The following is a 12,213-nucleotide window of genomic DNA, read 5'->3' on the forward strand; positions in this document are numbered from 1 at the left end:
GTACGAATAAGATATGAAGATGTTCCGTTTTACCACTCTTAATCAAAATTAAAATAACTTAATTCAATTTAAGTTATATTTTATAGTCCAGCCTCTTTTATAACCTTTTTTTATCAACCCATCAAACTAAACCTATCTTAACACCTCTATTTAGAGTCAAATCTAATAAATAAAATGTTTTTTTCAGCGAAACATTTAAAAAATATATTTATTAACTCTTTTTTTATTGTGATTTCACATTCATGTGATATCATAATTCCTTAACTTCCAATAATTATATTAAAATTCTCTTATAACCATCATCACTATTGTATTTTAAGAATAATTAAAACACATATTCATTGTGAAAATAAATTTGCTTAATTCTAAAAGGTTCAAAAAAAAATGTGTTTTTATATACGTGCAAATCTTCCCCTCTTTTCAAGAAATAGTAATAGTTCCAAAAAAATTTATTTGAGTCTATTAAATTTTATTTATTTATTGAGTATTAAAAAAATTGTTTTTCAATTGAGTTTCTGTGATCTAATTATTTTTATTAACTTGGTGACATAATATTTATTTTACATTGTTATTTTGCTTATTTATCTCTACATGTTAAAAAAATATACATTTTTGAGATCAATATAAAATAATATTGCACTTAATATAAAACGAGTTAATTTTATTGTTTTCATTAAAATATATGTTGGATAATAAGAAATTGTCATTAAACACTTTAATTTTCAATAACAACGACAAGTGCGAATTTAAGAAAACAAGATTACAAGTACAAGATAAGATAACAGTCATGTCACCCAATTAACACGTAAAAATTAAATTACAAGAAAAATATAATATTTTAAATACTCAATATACCAAAAAAACTTTAACAAGAACTCAATTAAAGATACTCAAATTTACAAAATCCTAGAAATTTAATTAAGTCTATAAGTGTTGCACATTCTTATAAAGAGAAATCATTTGTGCTTACTCAAATTTCTTTTGATGTTGTTTAATCTATAATAGTGGCGTGACTGAGGCAAATCATTTTGTGATTGAAGAATGATACGTTAACAACTTGTTTCAGTATATAACCTCTAATTGATGATATAAAAAAAGAGTATTTTTGTCATACCATACAAAAGTTAAAATTTTAAACAAAGAAATAGGGTTGCATAATAGAACAAAATTTTCAATGTGTCAATTTTCTTTATGATTATAGTCATCGACGAACTTGATCACAAAAATAAAGAATAATTGTGGAGAAAATACAAACGAGTAATTTCTCTTTACATAGATTTATCCAATATTCTCACATAAATGGTGAAACTTTGCTAAGTTTTCCTTCGTTTTATATTCGTGATTATTTTGCTTTTAGCAATAGTCCAATTGTACTTATATAAAAAGCTAATACTTTGCATCCTTCAACCGTATCTTTTTTTCTAAAAAGTGTATATTGTAAAGCACAAAAATTGAAATGAAGCATTTCCCCATTTTACACATTTCTTTTTTGCCTTGTGTCGTGCTTCTCAATCTTTATAAAGTATGTTTTCTTAAACTTGGAAACGTCGATTCTTTTGTTGTTGTATGCCAATTATGATGTTTTGAAACTCATCCAAATCTTTGAAACATGTGTCAATTAAAGCATGATGTGTAGGGTATCTGCTCACAAAATTTACTGGTATGAACTAGACTATACTCTGTAATGGACTCATGGTTTACTGCACAGACTGCATCTTATTCTGAAATATCTGGTGAGAGTAGAAGTGCTCTGATAATAGACTCACATTCATTTTTCTTGAAGAGAAACAAATGTCCTGCATGAGGAAGCTCGTGATATAGAATCCATGGTAATTTGTGAGAGATGTAACGGTTCAGTGTGTAGGGAATGATCCTATCTTCAAAGCCTTGCCAAATGTGGACTGAACCATTATTATCTGGGAACGGATTTGCTATCTCTGTGGGGCCAAATTCCCACTTTCCAAAAGCACTCATTATGTCTCGGTGTAATGATTCATATTCACCTTGCTGAGTTATCCTCTCCTGAATGTTAAGACACACAGTATAGTAGCAGGCAAAAAAACTGATAAACTAATTGTGTGCATCATGAATCAATGTTTACATGTAGTGTATATGATGTAATCCTATGTTGAGCCCTGTAACTCTTTCTATTTTGTTGTTGGTTGCGGTTTGATGGAGAAATTTTATGGTGGATGAAGAAATCTGAATGAAAAAGATGATAATGGTTGGTGAAGATAGAGATTTAGAAAAGGTGAGGCTCAGATGAGGCCAACTCCAAATGATTATATGTTAAACACAAAACTAGTGCTAGCATATAATAGAAAGAGCAAAGAAGACAAATTGTGAATTCTAAGCTCCAAATAGAATTAATCCTAGCTGTTTTCTTTATCAGTTCTAAGCTCCAAATAAGCACTGAATTAATCCTAGTTGTTTTCTTCTGTGAATATGAATGTCAAGATGAAGTGACAAATGAAAATGCAGGCACTACCTGAGAAGTGTTAGGGAGTTCTGACAAGCTCTTCACGATTTCTATATCATCAGGAGACAACATATTTGTCAAAGTCAATGAAGGGAACCATTTTTGTGTCATCCACCAATGGAACAACCAAGGGGCGTAGTGTGCAACTCGAAAAGTCCATTTGTCTGACTGAGGTAGCATCTGAAATGCCTCTCTCAAAAGATTATCAGGAAAACAAGGCCACCAATAGCTTATAAATGGAGCCACCAAAGCTGCTCCTGATAATCTGCCAAAGGATTTCTTGTTATATGCAGAGTTTAAGGTTACTGTTTAAAGATCCTTTGTGATTAGATCACAAATCTTGATAGTGTAAAATCATTTATACTCTTATATATTATTGTGTGCAAGAATTGAAAACATCAAAAGCAAAATGAAGCTACAAGTAAGTAATTAACATGCCTGTGTGGAATGTATTTTAGGCAGCTCCAAACAGAGTAACCTCCCATTGACATTCCAATTATATAAAATTTATCACCAATCTCCAATTTATCAGCTAGTTCTTGAATATCATAAGCTTCACTCTTCACAGAACGTGATGAATGAGGGTCACTTTCACCATAACCTGCCCTGTCGAAGTGGAGGAAATATATCCCAAGATCCTCAACTAGTTCCTGCATACAAGAAACCCAACAAATTTAACATATATTAATCTATGTTTATACACCTACCACTCTAATGCTCTACAACTATATACCAAACACAGGAGTGTAACAACATAAAAGAAGAACAAGTAGTTGAAACATACTTGAGAAACTGCTAAAGTTTGGTCTTTGGAACTGTTATATCCATGAATGACAATGATCTTGTACCTAGCTTCTTCCTTAGGAACACCAAATTCTTTGTAGGCCAAATTCCTACCATCACTGAGCTTCACTCGGGGTGATTTAACTTGAGGACCACCAATAGATCCACATATTTTGGGATCTGGGGGTTTTATGGCCTTGTAAACCAATCCAACGAAAATCACCACCAGTGCCACTGATATTGGAATCACCATTGCTCCAAGGAGACTGCAACATCAAACTTATTATCCACTACTTTCATAACATTTTTAAAATATTAAAGAAACAAGAAGCAAAGTTGTGCTTAATCAATAACATTTCCCACTTTACTAATCTAAACACCAAGAACAGTAAAAGAATGAAAAACAGAACCAGTGCTTACTCTTCTTTATGAAACTTACCATCCAGAAACAAAAATTTTCTGCAAATAATTAATCACAAACAACTACCAAGTTTATATCATAATAACCAGTTTAAAAGACCGAATGCAAATAATTTCTAATTGATTAAGAGTTATTTATATTAATAATACATAAAAATTAAACTCTGTAAACATTAACACTATATAACAACTGATCCTATCAATTTTTCAAGCTACCAAATTGCTTTACCTCTCTGAGTACTAAAATATAATCCAGTCCGAAAACAGAGAGAAGGGTAATTATTGTTAGAGGTGTTGCAGTATTCTACAACATACTCTTTCCAATATAAATATCATTAATTAATTAAGAATTAATATGTATAAAGGAATGTCTCTTGCATCAATTTTCATATAAACATTGGGATTCCTTGATTCAGATAAAACGACATATATCATGTGCAGCAGAATCACAGAGCAGTGGGCAATGCATTGCAGGGTGATGGTCCCTCACCCATATACGTCAAAAAAATAAAAGGAAAAACACGTTATCTCCTCTCTCCAAACACACCCTATGCAATAATTTCATATTCCAATCCACCCAAAATATAATTAATTCGTGTTTTATCACTATTTGTCTTATTTTACTAAATAAGAAATAAAAAAATATCTAAAATAACGCTTGGCAGAAATTGAGGCAACATTAATTAGGTTAGACAAGTCCATGTTCTCAGAGACATGATTGAAAACTCCCAAACCCAAACGTTTCCTTTCTTCACAACATAAGCACGTGAAGAAGTAAACTTTACACGCGCCACGAGACTGCCACGTGGAAACCGATGAGTCTTGTTTCAAATTATCATCATTAATTAATTAATTAGTTAATTAGTTAACAGGGAAAGATTGTGAGAACTGCAAATGAACTCAGAGGAGTGTTCATCCATTCCATATTTATAATTTGAACTGAACAACGAAACTGAACGCAATTCATTTCACAGATGGTGGAATAAGTTTCAAAGAAAAAGAAAAAAAGAAAAAAAAAAGTAGAGAAGAGTCTGACCTGAAGAAGATGAAGGGTGTTGATTTTATGAATCTGCAAAAGATGTCTGCTTCTTCTCTCTTTTTATCGTACCATGTCTTGTTCAGCAAAAACTCACTCATATAAAGACCTCAGAAGACATGTCTGACCATGACGTCATATTTCTTTCTCCAAATTACCTTTTCCATCTTCTGCCAGGTTTCAGGTCTATAACATTAATTGCAGTTTTTTTTTACAATTTATTTAAAAATATAAAGTGTAGTACTTATTTATTTGTATTATGGTGGTTATTAAGTAAATAATTTTAAAACCCATCGTATTTAATTTTTTAAATATCACATTATTATTTAAATTTTAATAATTAGATATAATCATTTCGAGATTACTAAATTTAGTAACTCGAGGTTAAGATCCTGCCTTTGACCGTGCCTTTTTGTGCACACTACATGGTGAAATTAAATAGTTAGTAAATTAATATTTTTTTTAGGAGTGTCTATCTTTGTTGGTGTTCTAAAGTGTCGATTTCTTTAATCTTTGGCTGATAAAGTTAAATTGAAATTAACAATATTAGAAAGGTAAATTTCTTAGCAAGATGAATCGAATTCAGTTGGTGATTACTGGATTTCTGATTTATAGTTTTAATATGTATAAATGACCTGTTTCACTTATTAAGCAAGTTGAGTAGTGGTGTCGAAATTTTATTTGGACTGGAGATATTCTGAAAAAAGGTATCGCTACCGTTAATTGGGCGAAAATTTGTTCACCTCTTGAGGATGGATGCTTGAATATTATTAATCTTCATCATGAAAATAATGCATATCTTCTTAAGCTTGCTTGGAACTTTGCTTGTAGCAACAAACCTTGGTCTTTATTCTTGAAAGTCAGGGTTCTTAAATCAAAATACGAGTTTAGAACGGTTTATAGATCCTCCTCTCTCTGGCTTGAAATTAAGCAATTTTATTCTACCATACTTGACTATACTTCTTGGACTCTTGGTACAAGTTCTTTTATTAATTTCTGGAATGATAAATGGTGTTCTACTACTTCTTTAGCAAATATTGCACGGTTATATAATGATGTTAGCATTTCGGATATAGTCTCTCAATTTTGAACAGGTTGTGATTGGAATATTCCCTTATCAGCAGATGCCTCATTTTTTTTAATCATATCATGGTTAGAGAGGAACAAGATATTCCTAATTGGATTCTAGATGAGTCTGGTCGTTTCACCCTTAAATCGGCTATGACTTTTTTCTTGGAACCAGGAGTTCCATGTGGTTGGGGTAAATTCATTTGGTCTTCATCTATTCCACCTTCCAAAACTCTAGTACTCTGGAAAAAATTTCATGGACGACTTCCTACAGATCAACATATTCAGAATAAGGGTTTGCATATATGTTCTATGTGAAAAGCATGAGGAATCTATTCAACATCTATTTTTTGAATGTTCTAACGCATTGCATATTTGGAGTTGAGTTCGACAAATTTTTCTTACTTCTCATTTCTCTAATAAGGATGATATTCTTTTTTTTATTAAGAGTGATGGTAGTCGTTTGGTTAAATTGATTAAGCTTGCTGTGATAACCTTTTCTATATGGATGATATGACGTATGATGAATTATGCTAGATTTCAGGATAAAATTGAGGTTTCTAAGACTATTTCGGTAATTAAAGATTTAACCTGTCTAGTGGGAAATTCGTCTAAAGCTTCAATGAAGAATGATATGTTGGATTTCAACGTGATTAAGTTTTTTGGTATTAAGACTCGTAGTGGTAAAGTTCTTCGTCCTCTTCCTATTAGATGAAAATTTTTCTTCACCAGGCTGGGTTAAAATTAATACTGATGGGGCTGCTATGGGGTATCCTGGTCTTGCTACTTGTGGAGGTATTTTTCGTGGAAGTATGGGAGAATTTATTGGTGCTTTTTCAGCATTTCTTGAAGTTCAGACTGCTTTGGTTGCTGAGTTTTATGGAGTTATACATGCTATGGAGGAAACTCAAGAAATGGGGCTTACTAGTGTCTGGCTTGAATATGATTCTGCCTTGGTTTGTGATGCGTTTACTGCTAGGACTAATGTTCCGTGGATGCTTCGTAATCGATGAAATACTTGTCTTAATTTCTGTGGGACAATCAGGTTTTGGGTTACTCATATTTTTCGTGAAGGGAATGCGTGTATTGATAAGTTGGCTAATTTATGATTTATTCATAGAGAATCATTTCATTGGTATAATAGACTTCCATCTAGTCTGTTCTTAGAATTCTTTATGAATATGTATAGTCTACCTATATATCGTTTTTTGTTAACATATGAGTTTTGGTCTAATCCCCATATTTTTGTATTTTTTTTGTTTTAATAATATTTTTTTTCATGTGATGACAGATGATTGTTGTTACGTGAGAGGTGTCAGCCTTGCTGAGATGTCAAATTATACAGTGATGCCTAACATGAAAACTTTTTATAAAAAAAAATTAATATTTTTTTTATTTAATTTAAAATTTTGTTAAAATATATTATTTCAATGTTATAATTTAAGTTTTTTTTGAATGGAATTACTCTTTTTTATCAATTAAATAATCTGTAAATTTAGTATTATTTATTAGTTGATATGTATTCAGTAAATAGTTGTAGTTTAATATTTAAAATTTTCAATAAAATAAATTTGTGAAATTACTTGCTCAATAATTATGATTTATACAATTGAAAACAAATATAATTTAAAAATAAATTTAAAGAATAAATTTTAAAAAAATCCATCTTATGAAGGAGAAATTATAACTTTTATCTGAGTCTCCACTATCTTTTGGAGTCTCTCGGTTATTATTATTATTATTATTATTATTATTATTATTATTATTATTATTATTATTATTATTATTATTATTATTATATTTTCTATTTCTTTAAACAATTGACTTGTTTTCACGTCTATGATCGTTATGGTTTCAATAATATAAAATTATTTTGAAGTAATTTAGCGACCATTGATTTGAACAATGGCTAACCATTTTTACTTCTAATCATTATAATTTAAAACCTGTTAATGATAGATAATCTCACGTACGTCTTAGTTTCAATAATAAACGGAACCAGAGAAAAAATATCTAATTTGTCACCTAGCAGAAAAAAAGATGCTAATTATGGATTATGCTAACTAGTAATTTTTGCAGCAAGACATCTTATCTGCATTAATTTCACCAACCACATATCTTCAGATAATAATTTTTTATAATGTTCTTAATAACGTTATTTCTATCTCTTTTTTATTTATTTCATTTATCATTTCTTCAAATATTATCGTCTATATATTTCTTTTAGGTTTAGTTATCTAGTATCATTATTTCTATATTACATTCAATTTTAAAATTTAATATAATTTTGTACCATCTGTCTAAATTAATTTTGTGACAGTATTGTTAAGAAATTTGCTGTATACAAATAGCAACAATCTTGTAATGAGAGTTTAAATATTTCAGCACTAATTAGCATAATCCTTTTAAGTCAATTTGGATAGAAAAGTATAGTTGGATTAATTAAAAAAAATACTGTTTATTAATAATGGAAGAAATAATCATGATGTTTATATAAATAGTTTTACTAAAATCAATTTGTAAGGTTAAATTTAAATAAGTAAATATAAAATGATTAATGAAAAAAAAAAGGTCTATTATATTTTTATGTGATAATATTTTTTCTATTTAAATCAATATGTGGATCAAACCCATGAAAATGATGAATTTTGTACTAGCATAATTTTGTAGGTGATAATCCTAGAATATTACATTATCATCCCTGTAAGATGTGAGAATTGAACAATATTTGATGTCCTGGTTTAGAAATTGTCCAAACTATATACATTATGGTACCTAAATATACTAAAATTACCAATAATTTCTGCAGGAACAACAACCTTTATCAAAATGATGAAAACGGTTTTGATCTCTGATTATAATTTGACGATTGTAGATTTTTGAAACCAGTTGCATGAACGTGTGACAGTCACTACAAATTCTTAAATTCTTCACTATATGAATGGGAACACCCTCAGGGATACTTGACAATCCAAAAGCAAGAGCCAATTTTTCACTGTGAAGAATTAGTTGGCTTTCTTTTTCACACTCTTCAATATCTAGAAAAACCTCATTGAGATCAGGTTCATATCCCTCTGATTTCAGCTTAGACACAACCTCCTCTAACTTAGACAAAACACTTTGGTTGTACCCCACATTCATGGCCTTCCCCACAAGGAATTGATGCACTTTACCATCCATCAGAATAGAGCTACATCCAGGAATTTTTCTCACTCCCCTTTTTCTCATCATCGATCTGACTTTACTCACGTCATCCCACCTTCCCATTTTGGCATAGATATTTGAGAGAAGAACATAACAGCTTGAATCTTGTGGAGCCAACTCTATGGCTCTCAATGCAGCAGTGTGTCCCAACACAACATTATTGTGCTTCATGCTGGCACAAAGAATGGCCTTCCAAATTAAAACATCAGGCTCAAAAGGCATATTATGTATAACCTCAAGTGCCTGTTCTAAGCAACCTGATCTCCCAAGAAGGTCAACAATGCATCCGTAATGCTGAATTTTAGGGACTATCTTGAACTTTATTTGCATCGTTTCAAAGTAAAACTGACCCTCATCCATAAGACCTCCATGATTGCAAGCACTTAAAAGCCCCAAGAAAGTGATATCATCAGGCTTAAGTTTTGCCCTTTCCATCTCCTGAAAAAGCTCAATAGCTTCAGGGGCAAGTCCATGGAAGGCTAAACCAGAGATCATAGAATTCCAATCGCCAACATTTCGTCGGTGACAAATGCTTCTAAATACATGGTAGGCATTTTCTATTTGACCACATTTAGCATACATGTTTATGAGAGCCGATCCAATAAAATTATAATTGTCAAGTATCTTATTAGAAAATATATAACCGTGTATCCATTTTCCTTCCTCAACAAAGCCAAGGTCAGCAATGGCTGAAAGGACACTGACAACAGCAGGAGCATCCGGTCTAACTCCTAAACTTAACATTTCTCTGAACAAACATAACCCTTTCTTTGGTTGATGATTAAGAACAAAAGCTGAAATCATACTCGTCCAAGTCACCACATCCCTGACACCCATGTCCATAAAAACCTCCTCAGCAAGCTCGCACAGTCCATGCTTCCCGTACCCGTCAATCATGGTATTGCAGGAAACTAGATCCCTTTGAGGCATTCTCTCAAACACTTCACGTGCCATGTCAATTTGACCAGCTTTCAAGTACCCTGAAAGTAACGAGTTCCAAGAAATCAAGTCTCTTGTAGGCATTTTATCGAACACCGACCTTGCAAGTTCAACCATGCCAAGCTCCAAACACATGCGAACCAAGGAGTTGGTGACAAACGGATCATTCCACAAATGGGTTTTCAAAATAAAACCCATTATTTGTTTCCCTTCCTCCAATGCACACGACTTGCCACAAGCTTTGAGTGTGGGGGGAACAAAAAACTCAATTCCCCTCATGTCATGGAAGCAAGAGAGTGCATGAGCAAAAACGGAAATGGCGTCGTAGGGAACACTGCTCTGAGAAAGAACCTTAACAAGTTTGGTGACAGAAAGCACGTGAGTGACGAGGTTTGTTTTAATGATGTAGGCATGAACTTGGCGCACTTGGGACAATGTAGTGCGTTCGTCTGACAACAACCTTGTTGGGTTTGCCCCAACTGAAACTGGAATACAACTTGATATCATCCTAACAACAAACAACCTTTGTTATGTTTCTCCAACCGTCGTTTGGTACTTTATGCTTTCCATGACTCTCATTTCTTTCATTCTTATTGAAGGTCCATTGCAAAAACTGAATTCTAAGACATAATACAATGCTGGAAAAGAGAGAATATGATAATTATTATCAGAGAAAAACGAGACTGAGCACAAAAATTCATTTCAAAGATGGTGGAATAAGATTTCAAACAACAAGGAAATAAGAAAGTAAATAATATAAAGTGGCATGGAAGAAAGCAAAAGAAGATGGAAAAAAGAGTGCGACCTGCAAGAAATGAAGGGTGTTGATTTTATGAATCTGAATCCCAGAGCAAAGGTCTCTGTTTCTTCTCCCTCTTTGTTGTGCCATATCTTCTTCTACCACAACTCATTCACATATAAAGCACCTGTTTAGATAACTTTCTTTATAAATATTTTTAAAAATATGCATATTTTATAAATTAAAATTTATTTATGTATAAATTCAAAAGTTGATGGAACTTTAAATTTAAATATAAAGTAACAAAAGTACATAAAAAAACTCTTCAAAATTAAATATTAGATTAACTAGCTGCCAATATTGATGGCAAGTTCGACGAGCGCAAATTTGATTATTCATGATTATTGGAGTAAGAATTTATGGATTTCTCTTGTTTTTGGCATAGCCGATCTTGGTGGGAGACTCGCACGAAGAGCTATTAACTTAGTGGTAGAGTACACTCCTGATAATTGCGTCCTTGTGTCTGTATTGTGAGGATTCTCAGTTACATTAGCATGACATGCTTCTCCTGGAGTTTAAAACCAAACTTTTCCTGTATGATTTTATTTTTTTTATTTCATTCTCATCTTTGTTAGGGAGTGACTATAGTTATAACATGAGACTATTGCAAATGTTAAGTTAAATATTTTGTTATGAAAAATAAAAAATAAAAAAGTAATATTATTAAGTATTTAATGTTAAAATAATTTATATTTTATTTTTTTAATGTCAAATATTAAGAAAAAAATTATAATTATATAAATATCAAATGAAAGTATTAAATAACAATTGAATAAATATCAAATAATTATAAAAAATAGTAAAAATATCATATGTATAACTTAAAAATAAGTTATGAAACTAAAGACTAAAGAAAAATTAAGTTACCTGTTTTACTAATTTAAAATGAGGACAATGATGAGTATTAAGTACGGGAACAAGGATGTTGCATGAAGAAGAAAAGAACAATTAAGGTTGTGTGAAGTGCATTTAGTGCATCATCCACATTCAAATTCATTATTCGTATAAAAAGTTTAGAATTTAGGATGTAACGAGTTGATGTTGCTCAAAGGAATTTGAAATGACTATAATATTTAAAGACTAATTAAAGAGAGAGATCCCATTACATAGTTCAAAAACTTTGCCAAATTTCTATGTCAGCTTCATAGAAAATAGTAAGAGTATTCATCTAATGAACTATTCCAAAACCTGACGTTACTCCCTCTTTAGTAGCAACTCTATGATCGGTTGATCATTATTTATGTTAAGTGCCAAGTAAAAAGTTTAAAAGATAGCAGTTTCAAAAGAATTGATTGTCATTCCAGCTTTAACTCATATTGCAAAGACACGGAAAAGTTATTAAAAATTAGAATTTTGATCAACATATTTTTAAAATTGAAAATGAAATTGTTATATATAATTAATAACATAAAAACATTCCGAAACTATAACTACAAATAATTAAAAAAATAAGTAATTAAAAATAGTAACACCATTAAAATTATA

General features: G+C 31.1%; 2 protein-coding genes across 3 annotated transcripts; both read right to left on the reverse strand.

Moving 5' to 3' along the window:
- Positions 1 to 1,599: 1,599 nt before the first annotated feature.
- LOC137835634 (alpha/beta-Hydrolases superfamily protein) lies at positions 1,600 to 4,942 on the reverse strand. Of its 2 annotated transcripts, none has more exons than XM_068644230.2 (5): positions 4,719 to 4,942; positions 3,264 to 3,528; positions 2,918 to 3,129; positions 2,489 to 2,744; positions 1,600 to 2,022 (listed from the first exon to the last, which is right to left on the reverse strand). In XM_068644230.2, exons 1-5 carry the CDS (start codon positions 4,817 to 4,819, stop codon positions 1,717 to 1,719), a joined length of 1,140 nt encoding a protein of 379 aa, XP_068500331.1. In that variant the 5' UTR covers positions 4,820 to 4,942; the 3' UTR covers positions 1,600 to 1,716. The 2 variants fall into 2 exon arrangements, with proteins under 2 accessions (XP_068500331.1, XP_090158791.1); XM_090302665.1 differs by lacking the exon at positions 4,719 to 4,942 and adding an exon at positions 3,912 to 4,157.
- Positions 4,943 to 8,404: 3,462 nt separating this feature from the next.
- Positions 8,405 to 11,187, reverse strand: LOC137835635 (pentatricopeptide repeat-containing protein At2g29760, chloroplastic). The gene is made up of 2 exons (XM_068644232.2): positions 10,735 to 11,187; positions 8,405 to 10,567 (listed from the first exon to the last, which is right to left on the reverse strand). The coding sequence occupies exon 2, from the start codon at positions 10,434 to 10,436 to the stop codon at positions 8,577 to 8,579; it is 1,860 nt and encodes a 619-aa protein (XP_068500333.2). The 5' UTR covers positions 10,437 to 10,567; positions 10,735 to 11,187; the 3' UTR covers positions 8,405 to 8,576.
- Positions 11,188 to 12,213: the final 1,026 nt, after the last annotated feature.

This window comes from Phaseolus vulgaris, chromosome 5, assembly GCF_051622355.1.
Source record: "Phaseolus vulgaris cultivar YP4 chromosome 5, ASM5162235v1, whole genome shotgun sequence".
Lineage (NCBI taxonomy): Eukaryota > Viridiplantae > Streptophyta > Magnoliopsida > Fabales > Fabaceae > Phaseolus > Phaseolus vulgaris.